We start from the raw sequence: 27,815 nt of genomic DNA on the forward strand, positions 1-27,815 counted from the left end.
GAGGGCATTAGCGCCATCTGTCCGCTTTCTTAAGTACCTAAGGGTCTACATATGCAAAACTGTCTTTGATGGGAATGCTAAAGAGACATTCCTAGCTGCCTTACAGCTTCCTAGTAAAATATTCTGCCTCCTCCTCCCCATCACAACCAAACTCACTTACATTATGCAAGCCATGCAAACCTTGCTAAACCGATCTCCTGCTTAAGAAAAAAGAGGATTTTAGCTGCAGGTAAATGGATCCAAATGAAGAAAGTTGCAAGGAAGTTAAAATAAAGAAGGAATTAATGATCCCTGCTAATACCTAGTGTCTCAAATTCAGTCCATGTCTATGGATTTCTCTTTCTGCCTCTTCCCTGCAGAGGGGCCAAGAGGATGCAGTTGTACAGACTCTCCCCTAACTCATTCATCTCAGTTGATGGGGTGTGACATTTTCTGCTTTCCTTACACAGGTTTTTGTGAACTTTGCTAAACAGCAGATGGAGGATGAGGAGATTCCTTTGCATCCCCGTGCAGCTGGAGCCAACCGAGAAGCAAAGGTGTCCCCTGCATTGCACCAGCAGGCAGTTGCATAGACTATTCCTGCAGCCACTAGCACTTAGAGTGTGCACAGTGCAAAGATGTGCCATACCAGAGCAGTACAAGGATAAAACAAAGGTTTCCACGCTCAGCGTTATACCGATTTTTTTTTTTTTTTGCACCTTTCTGAGCGCTGTGCTCACAACAGCAACAGCCTTAGCAGCAGCAAACTTCTACTGCTCTATCAGGAATACAAAATGCTGAAAGTGTCAAAGGAAAGGCAGGTCCTTGCTATAGAACAGGATCTTCCTCTAACATAAAGTTCGTTATAAGGTATAAGAAGAGAAGTCTCATTCCTGCTTGTTGGCAGGTAGAGACCACTAAAGACAGTATTTCTGTCTGGTCCTTTTGCGTTGGTAGGTTTTTCTTGTAGGATGTAGGATGATGTTTTTGATGTAGGATGAACTCCTACATCAGCTGCTACCATCCAGCAGACATGTCCCAGTGCAGAGACCATCACCCAGCTTAGAAGTGGATTCCTGACATCCTGAGTGTGCTGGACTACCAAGGGCAGAATATCAGTGCTGGCTGATAGGAGCAGTGCTTGGAGACTGCTTCAGTATTTCACCAGGCTGCCAGTGAAAACAGACAGTTTTCTCAGCAAGTATGAGAAGAATTAATTCAGATCTCGGACCCAGGCAAGAAATTTGCTTTAAAAAGACTCAGAATCTTAATGAAAATGATCCCATACTCATCTTCAAGTTTCTCAAATGGAAGCAGAATGTCAAAATGGAGATTAAAAGAAAAATAAGTATGTCCAAATCAGCCAAAAGTTTTGTTTTCTCATGTAGGCCTGGAAAGATATCTTTATTACTATTCAAGATCAGATTTTTCTTCTTTCCTGTGACTGGACCTTAAGTGGCGGTGAAGTATGAACAGGGTATATGCTTGCTCTGTGCTCCAAAGAAAAATTTCAACCTGCTTGTATTCCACACTGCATTCAGTGAGAAATCATTTGACATTTAGCTGTTTTCTCTGATTCACAGTTAAACTAGAGGAAAACAATACTGAAAACAAATTCATAATGAGTTATTGTTTCAGTTACCTACCAGATCTAACCATTTCTAAGAAATCTGCTCTAAGATATGTTAGACAGAAATAAAATCTGGGTCATGTATTTTGGCTTTTTTAGATTTTTTTTTCAATTGATGTAGATTTTTTTTCTCTTTTTTAATACAAGGACACTTGCTTTTTACTGTACAAAATATTACAAAACTTCAGCAACCAGCTGTAGTCTTCTTTTGCCATAATTACTTCAACTGATTCCAAAATATATTCTGGAATTTATTGCATATTTCACCCTTACAAATAGTTGCAAAAATCTTCCTATACATCCATTATAGAGAAATAAATTAATCATTAAACAAAACAGTATCTCTGCATTCTCTTCGTACTCTAAAATAGCTTCCTTAAAATGTCATTCAGATAGATTGCAATAGTCTTTTTCTACTAGATTTGCAATAAACCAACTAAGTCCCACTGAACATCTTGTGAAAAAGAAAACACAGGAAGTCCAAAATGTGGTTGATTTTTCTCCCTGGCTCAGAAAATAGAAGGGAGCTGGCATTCTGAGGACTAGCAGTCACTTCATGTATTTACAAAGTGTATTAAAAATTATTCAGAGAATGCTAACATAATACTCTAGGTAAAAGGTCCTTTAGTATCACAAGGACTTGTTATATGAAAACAGACCAAATATCACAGATAGAGCATAGATCAGATCTTCTGAATCTCATTTACTAGTATGCAATTTAAAAATGAAGAACACTAAAAACAAACAAAACCCCTTCAACAATGCAGGATGTTACATCTACAAATACTGCAAATACTTCAGATTCTTTTGGCAAGTCAGGGGTTAGACCCAAACCAGTTATTTGACATATTGCCTATTTCTTTATTCCAGGAACCATTCGTTTTCTTTGGTAATGTTATTTGTTACAAAGCACCTGCCTCCAGGCAGCACACTCTCTTCTTCAAGTCAAAGAAGGCGGATCATGCAACTGTCTTCAGGCCAGCTGGCGCTGCTGGCTGAGCTGAGCTCTCTAGTAGTTAGCTGGTATGTCCTCGTTCCAATGTACTTATGTCTTGCAGAATGCCACTGCTAAATTTGGAGCTGCTTTTCAGCACAGACTTCTCAGTATCTCTGATGCATCAATCTAAATAGACTAGTACAGGAAAATCTAAGTCAATCACGTTACAGTGAACTGTAAGGGCTTTTGACTACTAGCTGTGCAAGGAAGCCTTATTTTTTCAAAGGTGCTTCTGAGCTGAGAATTCTTGAATGTAAGGAAGTGTAGCTTTCAATTGCATACAATTTTCCTCAGCAGTGGAGATTCAACATGCACCAAAATCCTTTAAATTAATTCACATATTTGGCAGGAGTTTCTATGAGCTTTTTCTTCTTGGAGTTCCATGCAATATTCAAATTAAACCTTTTTCTTACAATAAAAAGGGAATAATTGGCATTCGAAGACTTGGATAATCCTTGAATTCTCGTAGGTAGGTGCAGTGTTTATCCTTTGCCCAGACTGTCATCTGAATGAAGCAAAGCAAGGTGAACAGCCCCACTGGAAGGAAGGGAGAAAAAGATGCCTTTCATTGTCAGATTAAAAACACGCTCTTGTTGCTGACATCATTTCAGGGTAAAGTACCAAGACATTACTCACCTGGAACACACTGAGTCATGATAGTGAAACTGATCCAGGTCCCCACCTGTTTTGGCCAAGGAAATGTAAAATATTTCTGGTGACAGCATTTGCATTTATGTCTCTATTGATCAAAACCAACCTTTTCCTAGTATAGGTAAATAAAAAAGCCAAGGTCAGCCAGATCAATTTCTAGTGTTAAAAACCTTTAGCCAAAAAGGTGAACAATGCCTTAGTATCACAAACAAAACATTTGTGTCTGCTTCCACAGTTATCATCATGACAAAATGTTAAGCTTTACAACAGTGTCTTTTCTGTTTCTCTACCTAATTTGTATTTGTCACACCCCCATCAGTGCTAGGAACAACAACTTTCTATAGCCTGAGGCCAAATGCTGTTCTCAGTAACAACTGTTAATCTCCACCTAAATCAAAACGAAAGGACTGTGCAAGAGTGAATTTTACGGAGTTGCACTGGTTTGAATTGGTTTTGAACTGAGTCAGAAGTTTGGCTCCCAATTAAGGAAAATGAAGCAATAAATTGGTTCAAGTTTCTGAAGCAGTCACCACTAACAGAAGTAACCATATGTCTTAAGAAAATGGGGAAGGAGACCAGGGCCTTTCCCCCCATTTTCTCACCACAATATCTTCTGTTTATCTGCCCATTATCTTTCTGCATACTGTTATATTCCTGGGGTCTCCTCTAAATCCACCAGATGCTGTCATCCCTCATTGCAACACATGCTCAGCAGCAGCTCCATGCTCCTGGATGCAAAATCTGCACTGCTTTTAAGTGTATTTACTGTCTCATCCAGCAGCCACACTGAAGCACATGCTGCAGTCTGAGCTGACTTTTTAAGGTTAGACTGTAAGTACTGCCTCAAGCGAGGAGAGGAAGAACAGGCAAGCTCCTGTCTACAATTTGATTTCATGGGGTCTAAAGGAGCAGGGGAAATGTATTGAGCTGAACTGTTTCAGAGGTTTCTTCCATATTTAACATTCCAAAAGAAATGAAAATTTCAGCATTCAGCAAAACTAAAATCTTAACATCTTGTTTGAAAATACATACCTCATATGTATAGTTAGGGCAAGATACAAAGAAAAACAGCCATGTGAAAGGATTCTTTGTTGGATATGGGATCCTACGGATTTTGGATCCTATAGATTAGAAAACAAATCAAAGAATATTCGCACTCCTAAATACATTGTTTTCTAAAGACAACCCAATTCTGCCTTTTCGTGTCTCATCACTATCAGAGGGACAAGCAGAACGTGGGGAAAATGGGACATTCTCTGGACCCACAAGAAAAACTTTGAGGAAATGTGCTGGGCAATAGACAGTCATCAACACATGCCTTTGATCATAGTCACTCTTGTAAGAAGAGGTACCTCAAGTTTTAGATTTAGAAGTTAAAGTGTTCTCAAATGATCACGGAATGGGATTTTAGCTGACATAGTTGATATCTGTAAGATGTTTGGCTCTTGCCCAAAGAACCCTGGCCTGCACAAAGGTCTTGTGCCTGCTGTAGAAGCCTGTGAAATTTCTTTCCCTTGCTCATCAAGGCATAGCGGATACTAGCACTATTTCCTTTTGCACTACCAGTATAAGTAAAATAATGCTCGCCCCCCAGCACAACCTGGCCCTAACCAACAAAAATTGCAGTAAGATATGTGCTATTTCACAGTCTGGTATTGGATTCCTTGCGCTGTCTGACCAACCCAGTCTCTACAGTGCTGAGCAACCTGCATGCCCATAGCAGTCAGATGGTGGGTAACAATGCCCTGCAGCATTAGATCTTTCATGAGGCAGAGTAACTGTAGAAATACTGAATGGCTGTGCAAAAGTGAAAAATGATGATGCAGTTTTTACCATTTCTCTGGAGGTCACTGAGTGCAACATGAATGGAAAAATTTCCAGCTTCACATAGCTGCAAGAAAAAGAGTGACAGAGTTAAAAGAAGTGCTTCCCTTCTATTTACTCTTCTTTCTTTTGTTATTCCCTGGGGTACTTTAAAAAAAAAAAGAGGGAAGCGGGAATAATTTATTCTCAAGATATTATATATCATTAGCCAAGACTGCTGTCTGGTAAGAGAATGGAATGTCTTTGTTCAAACATGAGTCCATATGTTATGTATCTATGATATTTGCTAGCAAACGTGGACTCAGTGTCCAAAGAATGAAATTTATTACTTATAAAATCCCCATGACATCTAAAGGCAATAAACCAAAGGAAATAACAGTAAATCCAAGAGATATTTGCTTTGTCTTTGGTTATTCTTATGTCTTTAAAAACACTCCAAAAATTGATTCTCAAAAGTTGCTAAAATCCCATGGAAGATATGGGTTGAACTCTAAGTTTTCTTCTCTGGAGTATAATTTATATGAATCACGAAATGTAATTGACCCAGCTTCCTCCAGTAGTTCTAAGTAGTGCTTCCCCAATTAATTACACAAAAAGTGTATTGCAATGACCCATTTATATGATTATAGACGGTCTCCAGAGTCTGCAAAGTATAACTATCAAAGCAAATGACTAGTGGTCAGCGCTGCTGAGTTTTATTCTCAGCTCTGCACTTTCAGTTACGTAGTCTCTCTATAAATAGGGAATAGATTATCAACTCACAGAATTTTCATACTGGGAAACTGCTTTGAGATCCTGCAGTCATGGACTATTAGCTTCTCAAAGCAAGTAACAGCTGATGTTCTACACAAGTTGTTCATGCACAGGAGAAATGGGTACATCTTTATCAGCTATACTAATGTTGCTTCTGCATGTATGAAACGTTCAAGTGGTCAGCTTTAATAGTATGTTCCAAGTGTCAAGTTCTAAGTATCTGCTAATCTTACCCACTCCTCCATGAAACATTTTATAAAAAGAGCAGCAAACCTACCAGAAACATGACCACAGCAAAATTTATCTGTTTTTTCCCATAAGCTATAAAAAAAAAGAAAATTAAATGTGATTAGTACTAATACACAAACACGTAAGTACTTAAATCATATTGAAGGTTGTCAAGCTACTTACAAGGAGGAGTGTAAAGAGGATGATTGATGTAATAAGCAAGCCAAGCTGCAAATCCCCAGTAATACAAGCAGTTCTGAAAAACAGGGTATTTTTCTTTGTTTTAGTACAATCCTCTAGGCCAGTATTCACTGCAAGGACCACTGATAACAATGGTTTGGGAAGATCCTTCAAGTTGCCGATAATTCAACAAAAAATGACAATACTAAGTGTGGTTAGGTGGGAGCAAACAATAGGAAATATCAGGAAGGAAGTAGTGCTCATAGAATTAGATTTAACCTCAACTATCTTGGAGCTTTTAAGTTTATAAACAGTTTTAGAAAGTATGATCGTACTACTGAAAACAGATTTGTCTAGCAAGCCATTAAGCTAAAGATTAAGTATCATACAGACTGTGTGTTAAAGAGAGACTTGTTTTGCTAACCCCTGTAAAAACAGATTTAGGCACTGTGCTCTCTTCCCTGCTTATTACTTTGCATTGTCCAGTCTCTTGCCTTTCCTCTTCTCTTTCACACCATCGGTTTTCTTTCTTTCTCATTCTGTAACATTTCCATTTAGCATGCCTGATGCTCTCCTCTGCACTTTCACTGAAATATCTTTAGTTTGTCACTTTTGCTGCTGCCCTCGGCTTTCTGTGATCCAGTTTCCATTTTCTAAGCTCTGATAAAACAGCTGTCATTAATGTCTGTACTGACTCATTCCTGACCAATCTCAGAGCTTGTTCACAGGCCTCATCCACAAAAAAAAACCTACTTACAATGACCATCTCTACTGCTTGTTTGGTTTTCCTGGTCCTGCCTCTTGTGATTTTTCTTCTGATACTCGTTGCTGCTTCAATATCTTGGTGACAGGTTATCTTCTCCCTTCTTAGATATCTGTAGTAGAAGGGAGGCCCTTTCTTGTCCCATTCCTCGTCTTTCCCTATGCTCTCACGTCTAGGTGGCATTCTCTTGCAGACAGACTTTAACCCTCGTTGACAACTCATAAATTTGCCCCTCACCAGTTAAGATTTCTCCCATTATCAAACCCAGTGCTTCAGTTTCTGGTGTTTTGTGGAATGTTTGGTTACTGTCTGGACTTCAGCAAAACCAAAATTGAGCTCTTTATCTTCCATTCACCACTACACCTGTTCTGTTCCTTCCCCTTATCTTTTCTTCTCTCCTATTCTCACTCCTGAGTAAAACAGCGATCCTCTCACTCTTTCTGGTGATGCTTTTGTCTTGGCTTTCCAATAGGTTCACACACCTTAGACACTTCTAGGTCTTCCTGCTTTCTCCTTCACAGCTTTCCTCTCCTGCTCACACAGCCAAAATTCTTATCCAAGGCTGCATTCTTTCCTTTCCTGACTGGTTTAATTTTATTTCTTTTGCCTTGAGCTTTGCAGCCTTTTCCCTCTATATATACCAGAACTGCATCTATAGCAATAATACCCCAAAAAGTGATTACCTCAGCATCTGCAACCCACACCAGCTGTCTGCGCATCTGATGGAGCATTTTTCTGAAAATTATGGTTAGGGGTAAGCCCCCTCATCTGCTGTAAGCAGTTCTATCAAACAGCCTGTTGCATTTCCACTTGCTTTTCAGGATTAATTCAACCACTGCAGCGCCCAGAGTCCTCACACAAACTGGACACGCTTTTTGGTAAGCTGTAATACAAGCGCATGGTATGTCCTTCCTATGAAATTATATATTAGTAGATAATTGATAAAAGAGTAAATTATTAACCAATAATTACAGATCAGATGGGATAAAAGTGCAGAGAGATTAAGTAGCTTCTCTGTGATTACTTGCTTTTACCCCAGGAAAAGCAGCAGAGCTGGAGTCCAGTGAGGAACAATCGATCCGTAAACTGCTGCTTCCTCCCCATCTCTAGCTTCTATCACCACCTCCTACAGTTTACTTACTGCTGTACAAACTTATGTGGAAACAATTTCTTGTAATCTTGGAATGGCATCTTACTAAAAACCTTTCCTTAACTTTGTGGCTTTGGCACAGGATGGATCATATGGCAATGCATTTGATTAAAGGAAAATTAAACAAATAAATTATCATGGCTCAGCTCCCAACAATACATGCTGTAATTAAACTGAACAAGTACTATTCATCCAAAGAACATGATTTACTGCAAAAGCATTCCTCAGTAATAAGAAAAGGAGCTTTAAGATGAGTGGAGGCTGCCACTGCTAACTAAGGTCCTTAGCAGGAACACTACAAATTTCCAGCTGCCACTAGAAGCCTTATTGTTCATACAAAAGCCTCCAGTAGGGTTCAGATAGGAACAGCAAACTACATAGAGATTTCATAAACCCACTTGAAAGAAAGAAATTGATTCTGTGAATCTTTCAGAATCCATGTGAGTAATAATACTTTACAACAATCTTGTGCCTTTTCTGGCACAACCATAATCATCTTTCCTTCAGTTAGTTCCTTTATCACCATGCAATTTTTGTATTAAGCCCAATTTTATTCACCCTGAGTCAGTTGTTTACTAAGTCCAGATAAATCAGATATTCTACCTTTCCATTATCTTAGAAAGAATTATGCTATGTCAGTATCTAGCATAAACCAGTTTTGGTGAATCTGTGCTGCATTTTACGGCATCATTTATTCCTGTTTTCATTTGGTACACAAAGGATGAAAATCACAAATCCCATCAGGTCCTTTCTCAGGTCTCTGTTTATTGAGACTGAAGTGCCTGTTGTTAAAGGTAGCTTTCCATTATGCTTAGGAAATAAGCCGTCTATATCTGCTATGTGTGTGATCAAACACTTAAAAGTAAGAAGCTTTGTCTACCATCTGTATGTGAGAGAAAAAAGGGAAGAGGATGTGATATTCTTCTCACTGGCACAATCTTGGAGTAGCATTGACACCAAAGTCAATGAAATTATAAAAGCAAATAAAACTCAAGCAGTGCTAAGCAGGTATTACAGAAGAACTGTGAGCAACTTTACAGATGAAAGCAAGTGCCACCAAAGGGAGAAGGTGGAAAAGTAGAAGTGATCAAAATAACTGCTACAAATGTCAATTTTAGTAACAACACTTTGTATGGTCTGAAACAGACAAGTAATTCGGAGATAGCAGTGAGAAATAAAGATTTACCACACTTTACAGATTCTTTTTCAAGGTAAAGTTGCCCATTTATCTGCTGTTCAGCATGCATTAGCTACTATTGTGTCAAGAACAAGTCTTTAAGAGATCTGTGAGCCTTTTAACAGTGCACACACTCTTCTGCTCCAGAACACACAGTAAACTGCTAGAGAGGGTACTTTCTGAGGGCCACTGCTCAACTATAGACCTTCCTTCCATTTAGAAAGCATGAAGCTATCACCAGAACTACCAGAGCTGATGCACAGCTGAAGGGAGTTAGCCACAAGGCAGAGCTTCAGCTGCTGGAAGTATCACTTCCATAATACCACTGACTAACTACCAAACATTAAATAACCAAATGCCCATATATATGCTTTTCCAGTTGTAGATAATAATCTCCTGTCTTCCTGACTATAAAGCATATTTTTAATACTGGTATGTACTCTCTTGCAAACGTTTGTAAAACAACTACAGCCACGCAGAACCACACAGTCCACTGTCCTGCTTCACAGCCATCTAGGAAACAGGGTGTCTGCATCTCAACAGCTGCCCTGTGCCACAGCAGCGCTGGAGTGCTCCTGTGGGAGAAGAAAATGCACACCAACCAGGTTGCTTTGCACTGGATCAAGGTAAGTTAACAGTTGCTTAACAGCAAGCAGAGTGTCAGCGGCAAAGAGGATGCAAAATCACTGTTACAAAACCTCGATTATTTATGAAAAAGCAACCCTCCCAACATTGTGCCTACCTGTACTACCTTAAAAATTAACATTGCTACTAAAACCTTCAGCAGAAGGAGATAGCTGAGGGAAGAGTAAGCTGAAGGTTTAAAATCTAAAAGAGCGATGAAAATACTATAACATGAATTACAGTATGGCAACATGTGGGTTATACAATGGTGACATTAAAAAATCTTTTGAAATAACTACAGTTTTATGGGTGAGATTTGCTGTGCGTTACTACAAAAGCCACACCAAAAAATCTGTGCTGCAGAGGCAGAGCATAAGTTGGCCAGGTTGGATTTGTAAGGGGGCTATGGATAGATTCTGACACAATTTACCTTCACAATATTCCTCAGTGGCATAGTCCCATGGGAGAACCGATGAACAAATACTGTTTCAATCAACCTTTTGATGTAGTGGAAAGAATGGCAGATACATGCCAAGCTAGAAACAGCAAGACAAAAGCATTTAAGAGTGCTTAAAAAAAACAGTGTAGCAAGACATTTGGAATAAGACTACAGTGCTAACAAGAAATACTGCTCAAGCCTGCAAACAAACTTACTTAACTACTGGATGTGGGCTTGATGTAAACCTCTCATCCAGTCCATAGACAAAAGGCATGCGGAAATAAAACAGAAAATAGATGAACAATGGACCTGTATATTCTATCAAAAATACCTGCAAAAAGAGAGAAAATAATTAGACAGCTGAATTAGATGGTAGGTTTGCTTCGGTTTCTTTGTGACAACTAATGCAGAAAGATAAACACCTCCGCTGACCCAGGATGGCATTTAGAGACGCAGGGAGGGAACAGCAGGTTTGGGCTTGGGCTATGAAACTGGTAGACATGCACATAGATGTTTTGCAGTGCACTTGCCTCAGTTGCATACAAACAGCCATTGCAGGGCAGCTGACACAGGATGGGTATGAAAAGATAATAACGGCATAATAACGATAAATATGCATGCATGTTACATTTACACAGTTCTCACTCTCCTCTTGCCCTCAAAACCTGTTGCTTTATTTTGGATTAAAATGAAATTTGGTGAAATATTCATCTTGAAAAAGAGGAGCTTTGTTTCTAATGAACGAATGTTGTTGAAATTGGAAATACAGCTTATAAGTGTTCAAGGGTGACCCTATCTGTATGAACATTTAGCACAGCAGATGTCCTGGGAAACAATGCATTCTATGTTGAAATAATCTTTAATTTGAACACAGTTGTTTTTTTCTTAAAAGGAAGAAAATAAAAAAAAGTAAAAAAGAGCAGATGTTATTTAACTTCATTTCACTTCAGACAGATTAGTATTTCTTAGGAACATCACTTTAAACTGAAGTTAACTTTGGGCCAAACATTAACAGTTACATTTTAGACACTTCTATAAGTGAAGAAGATAGGGCCATACCTCAGTTATGGAGAAAGAAAGGAAACGGATTGTGCTTCTGTCAAAAAAAAAAAAAAAACAAAAACAAAAAACCAACCAACCAAACACCCAACCACTGTTTTCTAGTGTGTTCAGAGCTATTTTGACAGGAAAGTTGTGTTATCAACTTCTGTAACAACCAGAGTTTTCTCTGGTGAAGATCAGATTAGATTGTAGATGAGGTTTGTCTTTTTTATTTGGTAAAACTGAAGTATTTCTTGGCTTACATTGGAATGAAGTAGCTTGAAGGGCAGTGAGAGCAGAATGTAAAGGTGAGATTATGGAATGTCAGAAGTCTGGAGTTACTCAGCAGTGTGATATTTTGTTATCTATTGATGGACGTGTGTCCTGGAGTCTACACTTCCATTAGAATTTTTTGCCTGTCCTACTGTTTTCTTGGATTGTGTAATATCTGCTTGATTTATCAGCATTGCATCCAAAGTAATGATGGGGACATTCAGTCTTGCAGAACATTTGACTCTTTACTTTACCTCCTTATGACTGTTGTCTTTGCTATTTGTCATTAACACAAGATTTTATTAATGTCTCAAGCTAAGAAATGGTAAATGTGCCTTTAGATTACAGAGTACTTTTCCCTTTGTACTGTGCTGTTTCATTAGAACTAGTGTAATACGTGCATCGTGGACCTTCTGAAGAACAGGAAGGGCCATCGGTCACCTCACTGCATAAAGAGCAGTGCTGTGTTGCCTGCTGTGTGAGCTGCAAGAGAATCTGAATTTAAGCTCAGTTAAGCAAATATGCAAAGTCTTTGTGGATGGTTACTAATATTACAGAAATCATCACCTGTCATTAGCCTGCCAGTAGTGTCCTGGGACACAGCCACATGCAGACACTGATCTTACTTTTGTGCATTTTCTTGTGAAAGTCACTTCAGTCACTGACATGTGAAGTTGCTCACATGCCACTTTGCAGGATGAACTTGTATGAGTATAATCCTGATCTTTGTCTGGAGAGTTACGCAGGCCCTGTGAACCAGATCCTTGAAGGCACTGAGACACTTAGTTCCTAGCGATTTTGCAGCAGACACGTTAATCCATTTGAAATCTGCACTTTAGTTCAGTAAAGCCAACCTACCCTGCAACAACTTGTCCACTGCTCCTCTCCCAGGGAACTAGGCGTTCAGAATATTCTGTTACTTCTTTCCCTGACTAAAAGAACTGAAGCAATGACAATTCATTGCCTGCATCCACTGTCAGAGCAGGCATCATGCAGAAATATTGGAGAGAGACAAAAAGTGATGTAAGGATTAATTATGGAAAAATAGCCATTAAAATGGCTCAGGCTTGAAGCATAGCTCACCGTAGTCCATCCTATCTGTGGCCCTAAATCTTTAAAGTATAAGGTAGCAGTTGTGCCAACAGGGAGATGCTGCAGGATTTCCTCATCCCTCAGAGACTTTCCTTCTGAGAAGGAAAGAAGCAATTACATCTCAGTGAAATTCAAGTAAACTTTGGTAGCATACTAGCTTTACATTGCACTTTAACCATTCTGAGATTCTTTGACATGACGTGGGTTTATTGGAATCTCAATAAACAAACTAAGAATGTTTATACTTAATTTTTATTTATCCCTGTAATCAAATATAAGCCTGGACCCTCTATTCACACCAAGACAGTCAGGAGAATTCTCAGTCCTATCTGCCTGACTAGTCTAGTAGACCTACTTCATTACCGCTACAGCAGAATTTGCTGATGAGTCACTGCCCTTGAACACAGTTCACTGACCTCCTAATCAGCTGCACCTCCATCTCTCTCCTCTCTCCTCATTGCTCATTATCAAACAGAAACGAGAATAAGCTGAGACTGGAAGGCTCTCCTACAGGGGTTTCATTGCCTCCTTTTTCTGCAACCAACTAGCTAGACGGTTATTCCACAGGACTTGAGCTAGTATTCAAGTTTTTAATGCTTAGATCTTGGGGCATCTCAATAAGGTCAGCATTTTCTCATGGCAAGTCTCACAAGGTAAGTCCATGGAGGAATCTGACAAGGTAGATCTTTGAAGAAGGAAATAAGATACTCACAATGCCTGTTTTCCATGAACAGATTCTACACAATGAACTCATCTTCACCAATGTACTTTTAAGGGAGTGTTTAAACAAAATCATGCTTAAAGGAAGCATAAGGAAAAAGTGCTACATTTTATACTGAATGATAACACAGTTTGGCAATTAGACTTTCTTTTGTGCACCCAAGCCATGTACTAAGAGGCTTCTACCTACTACTGCATTAATTAAGTCAGCCAGCTGGCAGCAGCTTTGTCAGCAAATCCTACATCCATGGCAATGTGTTTTGCATTAGCTTACCTCAAAAGAACTGTAATTCCTGGCTGAGAGCAGAGGATTATGTGAATTGATAGCTCTAACTCGTGGCCCTTTTTAGTACTCCCAGCTGAGCATCATTATGGAGATGATTTCACTGCAGCTAAGGGAAATTAGTTACATAGATTCTGTGCTGCCTGTCTTGAAAGCAAAAGTGCTCAGCAGTTAGAAAGTGCTTTGGAACAATGTGCAGACTCCTGAGTTAACTACCAAGCACCAGGAATGTGGGTGGAACTCTGTTCAATGCTTTCAAAGAATTAAATTTGTTCTGGATTCTCTTCGGCCTCCATAGGGCTAATTAATACAGCTGGACACCCACTCTTAAGAGCTAACACTCATGCAAAGTACACTTTTTGTGCCAGGCCCCTGCCCAGAGCTTTGTTACTCTAGTCCTGATGAGTACTTACTTGGATCGAGTTTTATCGACTGCCTTGCTGGATACAACCGAGGATCTGTAAGACCATACAGAATTGTGTGATATACAATGTTTGCTTTAGAGCATCTATTACTATAATGAATGCGACACAACAAGAAAAGAGTTAGTTAAAAGATTTTTAGGAATATTTATTTAACATTAATATCTGTGAGAAATTATGCTGCAGGAAAAATACAAAGGTGTATAAGGATAGCGTAAAAAGATACTGGAATCTCACTATGATTGCAATCATGTGGAGGTTACTTAGCATTATGTGTGTGTGCGTGATGTTTCAAATTATGTAATTTTCTCCTACTTATTACTGGATATTTTGATGTGATATGAACTGCTGCGAAAGTTATACTCACATAATTTATGGAACATCAATCTGATCTCCCTAATTGTGGCATTTGGTTCCACCTAGGCAACAGAAAACATTGCATACGTAAAATACATATTTTGAAAGACAGCTGCTAGGTGTAAGACCGTTCAAGGAGAAATGTGACTCAGACAATGTAACAGTATAGCCTTCTTACAGATGGCTAGGATTGGTATGGGTAATTCAAAGCACTTCTTAAAGGAAAAAAGGAGGGCAATTTCTGGCATCTGTAGAGGCAGCTTCTCTAGTAGTGATCTAGAGTTACTACAACAGCAGTGACACTTTGATGGCTTGTAAGTGAGTAAGGCAAAACCGGTACCATCTTATTGAAGCAGCTGAAGCTGTGCTCTTTGCCCAAAACCTCCCTCCAGAAAAGGAGTTAAGTATTCTGCAGTCAGTATTAAGTGTGCACAGTTGTTGCTTCCTGAGTGGCCAGAGAAAGGCTACCAGGAGATTAAATACCCTTCACAAACACTAACTTTACCTAAGAAAAGTTAGTAATCTTTAAATAGTCACCTAGCATTTTAAACAGATTTTTGTTTTACCTTATCTAGGAAGCATAGCTGTTCCTTTGTCTTCCAATCAAGGATTTCCACCTGATAGGACACAAAATGATCATTACTAATTATTGGCTAAATAATCTTTAAACTCCTAATTGATTCCCAAATTCACAGCCCTTGTTCAGAGTAAGATACCATTTTAATCTGATCTGTGGACTATGTTAAAAACAATTCTGATGGTCTGAAGGGAGAGCTTTAATCATAGCCAGGTTCTCAGAACGCTCTACTTGTGAAAAATACTATTCTTGCCAAATAATCTGTCTTGCTGGAGATATTCAGAAGCAGAAGTAGCTAACTTATTGATCAAAACACATCGATCTGGGACATTTTCTTATGCTACAGCAAAAGGTAGAGAAGTTTCACAAGAATGACTACGGAACAGAATTGTTATGGTTTGCACAGCTAGAAAGATGGTTAGAGAAAAAAATAAATATGCATATATATGCTTGTAAGCAAATATTCCAAGTACATACAGCTTGAAGATTAATGTGCATTGTTCCTAGAGCATTTGAATTGTAAAAAGAGTGGAAAACATTTGCAGACATAATGAACAGATGCAGTTAAAGATCTGGGCTTCACAAATTGTTAAGAGCTCTCCTGCCTCTCAAACCACCGGTATTAGTAACTATTAGCATTTCATATTCCAAGCAGTGGTTTAGCTACAGCTCTGAAAGGGAAAGGGCAGTTTATTTCTGTGATCAAATGTCACTTTGACAAAAGGTTATGATTTTAATCAATAGCCAAGCAGAAAAGTTCCCAGATATCTCAAAGCCCAATTGCAGTAGGTTAGCAAAACCTAAAAGCGAGTGATGGTGTTTTAATTTCATTTGTTCTCAACAAACACTTGGTAATGGAACTTTGTGGTATAGCTAAGAGTGAAAGTTCAAAGCTTATCTGTCAGACTAAATGACTGGGACTATCATCACTTAGTACCAAAAAAGTTTGCTGTTGTTGTTTTTTAAAATAAACATGTAGCATTAATTAAGTTTGGTATTAACTGGCCAAATGGATAGATTAACATTGGACTTCAAATAGGATTCCTTACTAAAAATAGGAGTCACGGTTCAGTATTTTTCTAATAGGGTTGCTTTGAAGAGATCACTTGGTTCAAGTATCCTATTTCCTTCTTTTACTTGGCCCAAATTATTCTTTCTCTATTGGTGCAGCAATGGAACACTTCAGCTCCAGCCAGAAGTATCAAAGCTGATCTTCACAAGGAATACTTAATGCCGTGATGTTTTCTACTTGTGCATTACAAGCTCTAAGTGGAATATCAAGGGAGGTAAGCGCTTTTCCTCCTCTGTGATACGTAACAAATGTGTGACAGATCACTGGGATACTGTACATTTCCCCTTAATTTTTTATATTTTAAATAATACATATTTCAAGTTTCAATGTCTCTGTCTGTGGGACATCTCTATCACAAAGCAAATGAAGTAGATTGCCTTCCCAGAGGGATATTTTTGAAATACAGCATTCTGACTCTTGCAGCCCACAGAACAATTACTGTGGGGACTGTACTGATACTTCTCTTCCCTTCTGATGCCAAGTTGCTCCAAAGGTTATTGAAACCTTTGGTGTAACTCAAATCTCTTATGTCAATGAATACCATTAGGCTGCTTACAGACTGCAGCAGCAGCCACAGTTTTAGCAGTCTTCTTCACATTCCATATCCACTCCCAGCATATATATATATATTGGCTCAGAATCCCCTAGTGGCAGTTTTAGTCTACAGCCTTCGGTGGCTGCATTAGAGAAATCTTCTCTGGGCCAAGAGTGGTTTGATTATCTTTCTGCCACCTACACTCTTTAAATTGGCTTATTCTTATTATGCATAGAGCCAGACTAAAAATTATAGAGCGTTCTTTTTTTGCTCTGTGGTTTTCATGGGAGTGGTTGTAGAGAAAATTAGGCAATTCTGTAAATTTTTGGAATTAGTGTGGAAAACAAACAAACAAACAAATCATCAAAGGTCTTCTATACTGCTACTTGGTTCCACTCCAGCATGTCTCTTTGAAATGCCAAACTGACGTATCTGCCTCTGTGGGCCCATTTCTTCAAATACCTAAAAGGAGCCTATAGGATCCAGACTCTCTTGAAGGTGCACAGCGATAAAAGTGAAAGGCAATGGACACCAGTTGCAATACTGGAAAATCCAATCAAGATACAAGGAAAGTTTTTCACCATGAGCTTGGACAAATATTGGAAGTTGCCTAGAGGAGATGTGGAATCTCCATCCCTGGAGGTATTTAAAACTGGACTGGGCAAGACCCAGTGCTATTTGATCTAGTTGTACAATCTACTTGGAACAGGAGTAGTGCTAGATGACTTCCAGAAATCCCTTGCAATCTAGATAATTCAATGTTTCTGCATTTTTTTGGACACCCATCCTGAATTCCAAACAGTTACTTTCAGTTACTTTCAAAAGTAAGCAAATACCAAACATTCTCTCCCTTTTCAGGAAGACAGATGTAGGTACACAACTTTAGATTCCACTCCAGCTTATAGAAAGTTGTGCGATAACAGAGGGAAAACAAAGTGATTGTTTCCTCTAATTATCACGCCTCTTTACAGTATGAGAATATCCCCCAGTGTTTAGATGTTCCCTGCATAAAGGAGAGAAGAGCCTGATCCAAGGCAAAAAAACATTATCTTTTCTGAACATAAGGGCCAACCACTTGAACCCACATGGCACTGAACACAGTGTTTCCCGTCTCCAGGCGCAGCACCAAGTCAGTTAATGTATTGGTTGGCAAGTTTTTAGATACCCAGCAATCTGTTCTTGGAACACTTAGCAATCGGTATCATTCCTTTCAACATAAATTGTTGGGCTCAGAGAACTTTAATTTCTACGTGTTTTCAAAGCATTTGGCACAATAGGACACCGACTGTTGGCCTGCACCAATGCAGGATGATTACAGTCCACTTATTTGGTGAGTTTTTAAAGGCGTTTTAAATTGCAGTTTTGCTAAACCTACTTTGAGTAGAGCTTAATCAACAGGCAGATTTGTGTAAGATCGCTATGTTAGAACTATTGTATAAGTGACTACACATATAGATCTTCAATGCTGAGAAGATAAATTTGTTCTAGTACATAAGGATTAAAGATTGACAGTGTCTTTCAAAACAGAAAATTATTATTGTTTAGAACAAGTTGAGGGCAAAGAATAATCAGTATATGATATAAGCAGGAAAAAGTACATTCAACTGTTAAACTTTTATTTTCTGAAGAAAATAAAAGGGGGGAAAGTTTATTCATAGGGGAAGAAGAGTTGAGCAAACAGTGTTTAAAAAAAAATTAAGATGCAGTGTCCCTTCAATAGGATTACAAAAATAAAGTAGATCTAATTCCCACAATCTAAAGCCATATCAAATGCTTAAGGATCAACAGATCTTCAATAATTACGCGATAACTATTACAGGAATACTGACACACTTATCATGTCTGTGCATCTTGGAAGTTTTATTTACAGTCACTTGTACTCAGCAGAGTAGCTGAGTGAGACTGTGAGCACTGACATAAGCATATATTGTATTGATTCCTTTTGAAATTAATCAGTAAAAAAAAAAAAAATGCTTATTTTACAGTCTAGGAACCAACCAGCCAGAGAAAGAGTAATGTAGAATGAATTAATTCTTCCTGAACTACTAGAGTGCTTACATCAGTCACGTTCCTTGAATGTAACACTAAAAAAAAAAAAAAAAATCAGTGGTTACCACAGCCCTAATTAAATCTTTCTAAACATTCTGTTTTTCCTATGGAATCAGTAATTTTCTGTATATCTTTAGACCATTCTGGTACAGTATCTTGTTCCTGAAGGAATCATAGACTTATAGAATAGTTTGGGCTGGAAGGGACCTTAAAGATCACCCCGTTCCAACCCCCCTGCCACGGGCAGGGACATCCCACTAGATCAGGCTGCCCAAGGCCCATCCAACCTTGAACACCTCCAGGGATGGGGCAGCCACAGCTTCCCTGGGCAACCTGTGCCAGTGCCTCACCACTCATGGTGAAGAAATTCTTCTTAATGTCCGGTCTAAATCTGCCCCTCTCCAGTTTATATCCATTGCCCCTCATCCTATCCCCACCAGCCTTTACGAATAGCCCCTCTCAAGCTTTCCTGTACTTTCCTGTAGGTTCCCTTCCTTCACAGGTACTGGAAGGTCACTATAAGGTCTCCTCTGAGCCCTCTCTTCTCCAGGCTGAACAGGCCCAACTCTCTCAGCCTGTCCTCGGAGGGAAGGTGCTGCAGCCCTCTGATCATCTTATAGCCCTCCTCTGGACCCGTTCCAACAGCTCCATCTCCTTCTTACATTGAGAATTCCAGAACTGGACACAGTATTCCAGATGAGGTCTTACAAGAGATGAATAGAGGGGCAGAATCACTTCCCTCGCTCTGCTGGCCACGCTTCTTTTGATGCAGCCCAAGACATGGTTGGCCTTCTGGAAGTAAGCATGCTTTAATGTGTTCTCACTCTAGGCCATATAAGGAATAACCTTCTTGAAGTCAGTAGAGTTAAGCCAAAGGGAAATTGCTGTAAGTGTATTTAGCACTAAAAACTATGCTCCTCCTGCTGCTACAAATGACTCCCTGTCTGAGATTTCCCTTGCACAGGAATGTACAAACTGTTGCAGGGGATGAATCAAACAATCTATCTAGAACCATGTCTTTCCTTCCCATATAAGCAACAGCAGGGGACTCAGGAAAAGTAACAAAACAGGGCAAGAATGTAGTGACTGAGGGGAGGGGAGAATACAGACACAGAGATTGTGATTCTTCTGCAGCAGAAGTGCTGCCTTTGTATTTAATAGCTTTTAATGGACTTCTCAATTAGTTCATCCACTTGCCTTTCAAACCTGTGTAAACTTCTTGCATGCATAGTGTCCTGAGGCAGGGAGTTCCACAGCTTAGCCATGTGCTGCTTGAGGAATTCCCAAAGCTGAACCAAGGCAACCGTTTAACCAAAAAGTGAAATTTCATCATCTTACCTGTGCGATGCTGAGCCTTACTCTGTAAGTAGTCCAACTAAGTACAGCCTTACCTCCCTGAAGCAACTGGCTCATATTTCATTAGCCTAGACTCTTATTACATTATTTCTCTGTGCAGAAAGAGAGGAGATACAGTGTCATGCATACTCAAAAGGTTTTATACAACTAAATTGTACTTTTGTATAATTTAAATGCCTAACATTTAAAAGTTCACAAGACATGCTAGGTATTTATGCTTCAGCTTCCTAAGTTCTGCTCCTGTGCAAGCCAGCGAGAACCACCACCTGAACTGTGCAGAAACTCAGCACATTTTTATGTCTTCCCCCTGTTTCAGATTTGTTGGTTAGGCATGCCTGCATCTAAATCCTCGAGGACCTTGATTCAGTAACCATCTTTATCCCAAGGTCAGCACAATGCCCAGCATTTAGATTATCTCTGAATGAAAATAAATTGTCAGCAAAGGAGATCATCTAGGTCTTCATGCTTTATATGTAATGGTTAGACACACTGCCAGGAAGCAGGAAAATTACTTTAGTCTGTCTTCTGCCATTCCCCACTCCTCCCATAGAAGGATTGGGTGGCTTGGGGCACCAAGCAAGGAATAAAGAATTCAAGAGAGACCAAAAAGTACAGACAGGAGAGGACAGGAGTGCATTCCACTGAAAGGGGCAGTCACCTAGCAAAAAGAAATCCTAAATTCCTGTCTCTTTGGGCTGCTTCAAGCACGGCTCCCTTGCTCTGTCACTCTGTTCAGCATCTCCCTACAGTGGATACCTTTTGGCATACCAAACAGTGGCATAAACTTGAATACCTTAACCAAGTTGCTATATCCACTCCTGAACCTGAGTGTCTAATCCGAAGGCATGGAAAAGCCCAAGTCGCTTTGTGAACCTAGTCCTGAGGACGGTAACAGGTGTAGAGCTGCAAATGCCCACCCTTTAGAAAGACAAATCTATTTCTATAATTGACGGGATAAAATGAGTCTGTCAGGAAGGGAAAGGAAGGAAGGGAAAGGAAGGCATATTGCCTTAGAGAGGGAGGTTGGTTTATTTTTCACAAACAGCTGATAGAGATTTGTGCTTTCACAGTGAATTCTGGCTCTTGAATGCCTATGAAAGCTTTCTAGATTTTACTAGCATGACGTCTTCCAGGAGGATACACAAGACAGGAAAGGAACCTGTACCAGTTAATAATGACTCAGAGGGTATTTACTTTCACTGGCTAAGACAGAGCCGCTCATTGCCAATTTCCCAGGCACACTCAAGAGTCACATCATTCACTGAGTATCACTGTCACTATGCAGCAGACTGGAGTGCCTCCATCTAAGAACCTAAGCCAGCTTTCACTCAATACTAAGTAGACATCCAGGTTTCTCAACACCACTGCGTAGCTTTTTTCATGTGCAAGAGAATATTCATTGCCTCAGGGCTTTAGCTGATGGTGATTATTTTCTATAATGACAATATTCAGACAGAAGAGGTTTATAATATTTTTGTGAAATCACAATCATTTCTTTGCACCAGCCCTGCAATTTGCAATGTTGAACTTCAGCATCTATAGTTCCATTACTACTCTTCATCAGTCATTTGCTACATGGACATCAAAATGTACATCTAGTGCACGATTTTGACATGGAACTGAAGAGACTGAAAAGGGATTTTTTTTTTTAGTTTTTTTTTTTTTTTTTTTTTTTTTTTTGACCTAGAAGTATCAATGGTGGGTCTGCTGTATTCTAACTGAGCCTGGAAACTCTGGGAAGTCTGCTGTCCTTATACTGATATGTGAACTCACAAGATTTCTATTAATCTCTAAGACATACCTCAAAGAAGTCCATTATTTTTTCTAAAATAAGACTTTTGATTTCAAACCTAGCCTTTAGATTCTGAGTAGCTCCAGGTACTTCCTGCCACGTAATGTTTTTCTATCATATTTTCCTATACAACACTAAAAGTTTCTCTCTCAAGCCTCATAAAGAAAAAATTTCCCTTTTAAGTGAAGAAGCACAACTGGATGTAGAAAATGTTGTTAAGTGCATGGAGAAGTGGTGAGGGAAGAGAAAGGGAGAATGATTATCCCAATAGTCTCATCTTTTACTGTGATAATAATCTTACATGTTACTCGTGAAAACAGAGCAGATGTCTTCAAATAGCAGGGCAATTTTAAGCAGTGTCCCTTTAAATGAACATTCAAGTATTTCATACGTGGCCTTGTCTTGTTCAAGCAACTCTTGGAGGATACAGAATCTTAAAATCCTCCTCAGTCCTGCTTTTGGCTCTTGCTCCCGGTGCTCTTACTTGAGGCTTTAGACAGCATAGCTCTGAGTGGGAGAAACCTTTGTAACAGGAGCTGTGTCATCTCAGCAATGCTTGCTAGGCAGCACTCACACCTCCCCTTGCATTCAGAGGGTTTTTTATCACGGTCAGAAGGGGGAGAAAGTTTAAATGCCAGCAAAGGGGGGCAGCACATTATTGCTTTTAGACTGTACTGCATATGTCATTTCAATCTACCCTCAGGGAGTGAAACTCCAAAACACTTTTGGTTACCACTGCTCACAAAAGGCACTTCCCATCCAAATCAGTTAAGTGAGCAGAAGTATAACTGTGGCTCTTATGACACTAATTTTCTACAGTATCAGAGTATTTGTTCAAGTAGCTTTCCTTAAGGAAGTCAGAGCACCATGCTATTTTCTTCCTATGAAATGCTTTTGAAAACTTAAACCTGTCAGGTAGAAAGAAAGAGCAGAATTCATTAGCCGAACTTCAGAGCTCTTTGCTACAGACGTTTACATCTAAGCATGTCACACAGACGTTCTTTGTATGGAAAGGAGAAAAGCAGGCACTTTTAGAATAAATTGCATCATAAGCTCTGAAACACTAAAATAGGTCAGAAGAGTTGTTCTCTAATCAATTTGGAGATATGAGCACTCCTAGATAATATTACTTATATAGATACAAGTCTCTATCATAAATACCTAAATTATTGGAGGTGAATCTCCTCAAATTATCAAGCGCAATACTTTCTGGTACACATGTATTTCTTTAAACTGTAGTTGTTCTCACTAAGCTCCTTCCAAGCTATTAGTGATAAAAAAGCTGAGATGAAATTAGAAACATACCAATACATGGTGTAAACAAGATCTATTCTAGCATTCCTAAAGAGTAAGAAATGTAGAGGTAGTCATTGAGACATGGGTCTAGAAGTACAGCAACCTGACTTTGTGTATCAGTTCTAAGACAGAAGCCCCACATGTAGATGGAAATTGCTCAGCCACTTTTTTTTTGCTGTCCATCCATTAGGTCCAGCATACTTCAGCTTAATTAGGTGGTTGTTCATAATTCTTGGTACTAAATTTGAACACAGACAACTCAAAATAAGGAGTTAAAGGTACTTCCAAAGCTGACTCTACCTTTCCCTGGTTTCTTAATAGTCACTGTAATACAATATTGCCTATTTTTCAAGTGTTTCTGTCTTCAGCTGCCTGAGAAAGACTCATAGAGAAAAGGAAGGGAAATAACAGCCAGTGTCTTAGCACTCATAGTCAGAGAATCTCAAAATCGTTTAGATTTGAAAAGACCTTTAAGATCATCAAATCCAACAATAAACGTAACACTGACAAGTCCACCACTAAGCCATTGTCCTTACACATCTTTTAAATCTCTCCAGGGATGGTGACTCAACCACTTCCCTGGGCAGCCTGTGCCAGTGCTTGGCAACCCTTTCAGTCAGTCTGATGTTCTTGCCCATCTTTTCATAGGTCTGTTCATCAAAGAGTAATTTTACCCACAGATTAGGGAGAGGACCTTCCTACATACTCAGAAGCCTCTGAAACTGATCGTGTACTAAGCTTGATCAAATGCACAAACTCAACAAAACAGAAAGAAATATTCCACCAATAAACCTCTGCTAAACTTGTAAGAGTCGTAATCTAAAAAATTCAGACAGTGACAATTTGGTGATTGTAAAGTGCTTCGTGATTCTTACAACGAAGCACTGCAGAAGAGAAATAAAGGGCAAACGGTTTAGAGATGTACAAGGAAAAGTACAGAACCATCCAGTACCTCATCGGCAAAAGCTAATGTTTTTAATGGCAATACAGATTTCTGTCTCCCTCGCCCCCCTTCCCCCTGCCTCTGGAAGCATTGGGAGAGGTGGGACATTTACCTTCTCTCCTTTGATACATTAGTTTTAAATGCATGGTGGGGAAATACAATTCAGAATTCAAATTCATTGAATTTACAACATAAAGCAAATCAGTGGGGAGAACAGAGCAGAAAGTGATACATACCAGCACTGGTCAGTGCTACCTAGGCTGCCTTTGTCTGCATCCTGCACCCTGAGTCAGCTCAGACACACGCTGGATGATCCAGGCAAATCTGTTTCCACCCATTACATGCTGTACAGAGAAAAGGACTAAGGCATGCAAGGCTGACATGTAAATTCATGAGGCATTCTGAGTTTGAATTAGTGTTGCTTAGACACAGGATCTTGACTTAGGACTCGAAGACCTCTATCAGATGGTATTGTTTTGCCTAGCAAGATGGATCAGCTTATTCCACCACAAACCAAATCATTCTATGATTCTACTTTATTGTGTTTCTCCATCTGCAAAATCAGGTAACAATGACGATGTCTGCACTTTTGAGGTCTTCTAGTAACTAGAGCTATTCAGAAGGTCAGTACTGCTAAGGCAGAAGAGCAAACCTGCCGAGCATTGCACTCAATGACTGAACGCATTCAGGAGGGCAATGAACTTGTGCCCCGCATTTGGATCGCACAAGAGTTTGGGACACTACTAGAAAAGCAGGAGGCGGTGAAAACTTTCATTGTTTTTCCTAAAAATAACAGGGAAGTCAGCCCCGCAGAGGGGAAGGAATGGTGCAAGTGGCTACCTCAGACCCACGAAAGCTAGAGACAGTTTATTTTGCTGAATTGTTAGCAATGTCCAAAACACTTCCATTGCTTTGAAAAGCAAAATCTGAACTTTTTGGTGATGGTAACCAGAGGATCGGGGTTTTTTTTAGATTGTTTTAGATTCTGTTACTATTCTAACAACAATTCTCTTGCATTTTGCAAGGGGGGAGGTAGAAGGGTGGGGATTGCGTTCATTTTTAGGTGAGTCTTGTGCTGGAGAAACCAAGTGTCTGCAGAAACACATTCAGGATCGCTGGCATTTAGCTCGTACGGACCCGATTTTGCAGTACCAGCCGCTTTTAGCAGTCTTTGTACGAGCCGCCTAATTCCAGGCAGGACTCGGTGCGACCTGATGACACGCGTCACCCTTCTCTCTCCCGGGGTGCGCGTTACTCGGCGCTGCTGCCCACGGCGGGAGAGGCTGTGCTAAACTCTGCCCGGCTCCCTTATTCCCCGGCAAGACTCGAACGCCCCGTGCGGCCGCCGGAGCCCTCCCGGGGGCACCGGCACCGCCGAGCCGCCCCGGGGCACCGGCCGGCTCTCGGCGAGGCGCACGGCGGCGGGCGGCAGGGGCTCTCGAGAAGTTGGGGACAGAAGGTGCCGAGAACATTCCTCACCCCGGCTCGCTCCTGGCGGCTGGGATGCCCTGCGGGAAGCCCGGGGACCCCCCTGCGTTTGAGGCCACATCCGAGGAGCACCAGGGAGGGGAACGTGCCCGGGGAAGGGGAGCGCGGGGCGGGAGCCGCTTCTGCGCCCTCGCCCCAAGGAAACTCCGGCGAGCGGCGCGGGGGCTCCCTCCACCGGCTCCGGGCGCGGGCTGCCCGGTGCTTCAATGCAGCTGCGGGAGGAGCGCGGGCAGCCCCCTCCGAATGCCGCGGAGCCCGTCCCGGGGCTCGCCCCGTTCGGCCCCCCGGCGCCGCCCGCACCCACCTCGAAGAAGCCAGCTCTGCCGCCCATCCTGCGGGCCGCCTCCCGCCGGGTCCCCGCGCTGCGGCCGAGCGGGCGGCGCCCGCGGGGGGGCTCCGGCGGCAGCGCCGGGCCGGGGGGGGGGGGGGGGGGGCGGTGCCCAGACCCCCGCCCCGCCCGCCCGGGGCCGCTGCCCGAGCCCGCCCCGGGGCGCTCTGCAGCAGCGCAGTCCGGGCTCTGCGGCTCCCGGTGCTCTGAGCCCAGCGGGGGAGAGCGGCGGCGGTTCGAAAGGACGGTTGGCGTTCCTCTGCGCGGTATGGAATTACTGCGGGGAATCGATCGCCTTTCCTGATTTTATTGTGGGTCTGAAGTTGCTTAATGAGATAATCTGCAAAACTGCAACTGACCGTGAGCTCGAGAGCACCCTCCTCTCGTTCTGTGCCGGCTCACCTCCCGTTCCAGGGGTGATTTGAGCGAGGGCAGAACTCTGCGGAGATCCCTTCTCCTGCGGCGAGTTCCTGCTGTGCCGGGAATTAAATGCATGGCACAAAGCAGACAGAAGCTGACACTGGTGTTCCTCCGACCGGTCTTCGTTACGTGGTGTCCTTTTTCCAGAGCTAAGGTAATTCTACAGTGCTATAAAGGAGCGTTGCTTTTCGCTGCCATAAATTTCTGCTGGAAAGAACAGTAGTTTTCACAGCTGTGCGCTGTGAAAACCTTCTGCAATCCCCCCGTTTCACCTGCTTCCACAGAATTATAACCGTCAAAGCTACTTAAATGAAATATCAAAGAATAAATTTCACAAAAAGAAATTTCTGCTGGAAAGACATATGACAATCAGGAAGCCCCAATGGGATGACATGCACCATGAGTGAATAGGGGCAAACCTGAAGGCAGATGGAGGTGTGCGCTCCTGCTCAAGGCGATTGAGTTTGGGAGCTTAACCTCTGGGCAGGGTTAGGCCTTGGGGATTTTTATGTTAAGGAAAACAAAATTACTGCTTTTCCAAATAAACTGATATTTCTTTCAGTATACTTCATTTCCAGGTGCTCTGAATCTATACAATGAAGAAAACGTTTCAAATAGGAGAGATTAATCCAATGTGGAAGAGGAATCCGAACGCAGAGAACATACAAAGTAACCTTCTGTACCAGAAAGCCTTCAGGCAGAGCTTCAGGCTGACAGAAGTTATGCAAATCGGTTCTATTAGCGCCACGTGCAGCCTCGGGAAGGAAAATCTGTTCGGAACAGTGCAAATTCCTGAGCTGACAGCAAAACTGCAGTTTGCGGCATGCAGTCCCCTTTAATGCTGCTACGAAAAAAAAAAAAAAGAAAAAGAAAATAAGAAAAGAAAAGAAAAAAGCACAGCCCCTTTGAATCTCTGATGCAGAAGGAGCTCAAAGTGCGGCTTTCCAGAAATCTGGTTTTAAAACCAGCTCCCAGGGCGCGGCCTTCCACCCAGCGCGTCTTCATCTCTGGTGCAGGACCGCAGGGTCGCCCTGACAAAGAGTTTTGTTTCACCGGAATGCAGACGGAACCGACCTAAACCCACATCTGGTTTCCTCTTCTGGGCCTTATCGCGGTGCCTGGCAGGGACCACTCGTTAATTTGTCACGGCTACAATCGGCTGGCGTCATTACTTCTATTAAGTCTGCACGGCAATTAATTAAGCTGTGTTTGTGAGGGGATGGCGGAGGCGCGCCGGAGCGAGTCGCGTCCCCGCGCGGGGCTGTGACCGCACCTGCGGGCTGTGACCGAGACCTGGGGCACTGTGAATGAGACCTGCGGGCTGTGAGCAGGACCTGGGGGACTGTGACCGCACCGCGGGGGCTCTGACCGCGACA

The 27,815-nt window shown here is 41.2% G+C and overlaps 2 protein-coding genes across 9 annotated transcripts in view; one reads left to right on the plus strand and one right to left on the minus strand.

Moving 5' to 3' along the window:
- Positions 1 to 3,041, plus strand: part of ABCA4 (ATP binding cassette subfamily A member 4) — an 86,895-nt gene extending 83,854 nt beyond the window's left edge. For all 7 annotated transcript variants that reach the window (XM_054072643.1, XM_054072642.1, XM_054072639.1 and 4 more), the window contains one exon: positions 450 to 3,041. In XM_054072643.1, coding sequence (XP_053928618.1) covers positions 450 to 572 — 123 coding nt within the window. In that variant the 3' untranslated portion in view covers positions 573 to 3,041. The remainder of the gene's footprint in view (positions 1 to 449) is intronic.
- TECR (trans-2,3-enoyl-CoA reductase) lies at positions 3,002 to 27,221 on the minus strand. Of its 2 annotated transcripts, none has more exons than XM_054072647.1 (13): positions 26,379 to 27,221; positions 15,150 to 15,200; positions 14,594 to 14,645; positions 14,218 to 14,262; positions 12,793 to 12,896; positions 10,611 to 10,726; positions 10,387 to 10,492; positions 6,246 to 6,318; positions 6,112 to 6,155; positions 5,091 to 5,148; positions 4,290 to 4,378; positions 3,243 to 3,288; positions 3,002 to 3,143 (listed from the first exon to the last, which is right to left on the minus strand). In XM_054072647.1, the coding sequence occupies exons 3-13, from the start codon at positions 14,607 to 14,609 to the stop codon at positions 3,016 to 3,018; spliced, it is 825 nt and encodes a 274-aa protein (XP_053928622.1). In that variant the 5' UTR covers positions 14,610 to 14,645; positions 15,150 to 15,200; positions 26,379 to 27,221; the 3' UTR covers positions 3,002 to 3,015. The 2 variants fall into 2 exon arrangements, with proteins under 2 accessions (XP_053928622.1, XP_053928621.1); XM_054072646.1 differs by lacking the exon at positions 26,379 to 27,221 and adding an exon at positions 25,996 to 26,096.
- Positions 27,222 to 27,815: the final 594 nt, after the last annotated feature.

Source organism: Cuculus canorus, chromosome 8 (genome assembly GCF_017976375.1).
Source record: "Cuculus canorus isolate bCucCan1 chromosome 8, bCucCan1.pri, whole genome shotgun sequence".
Taxonomy (NCBI): Eukaryota; Metazoa; Chordata; class Aves; order Cuculiformes; family Cuculidae; genus Cuculus; species Cuculus canorus.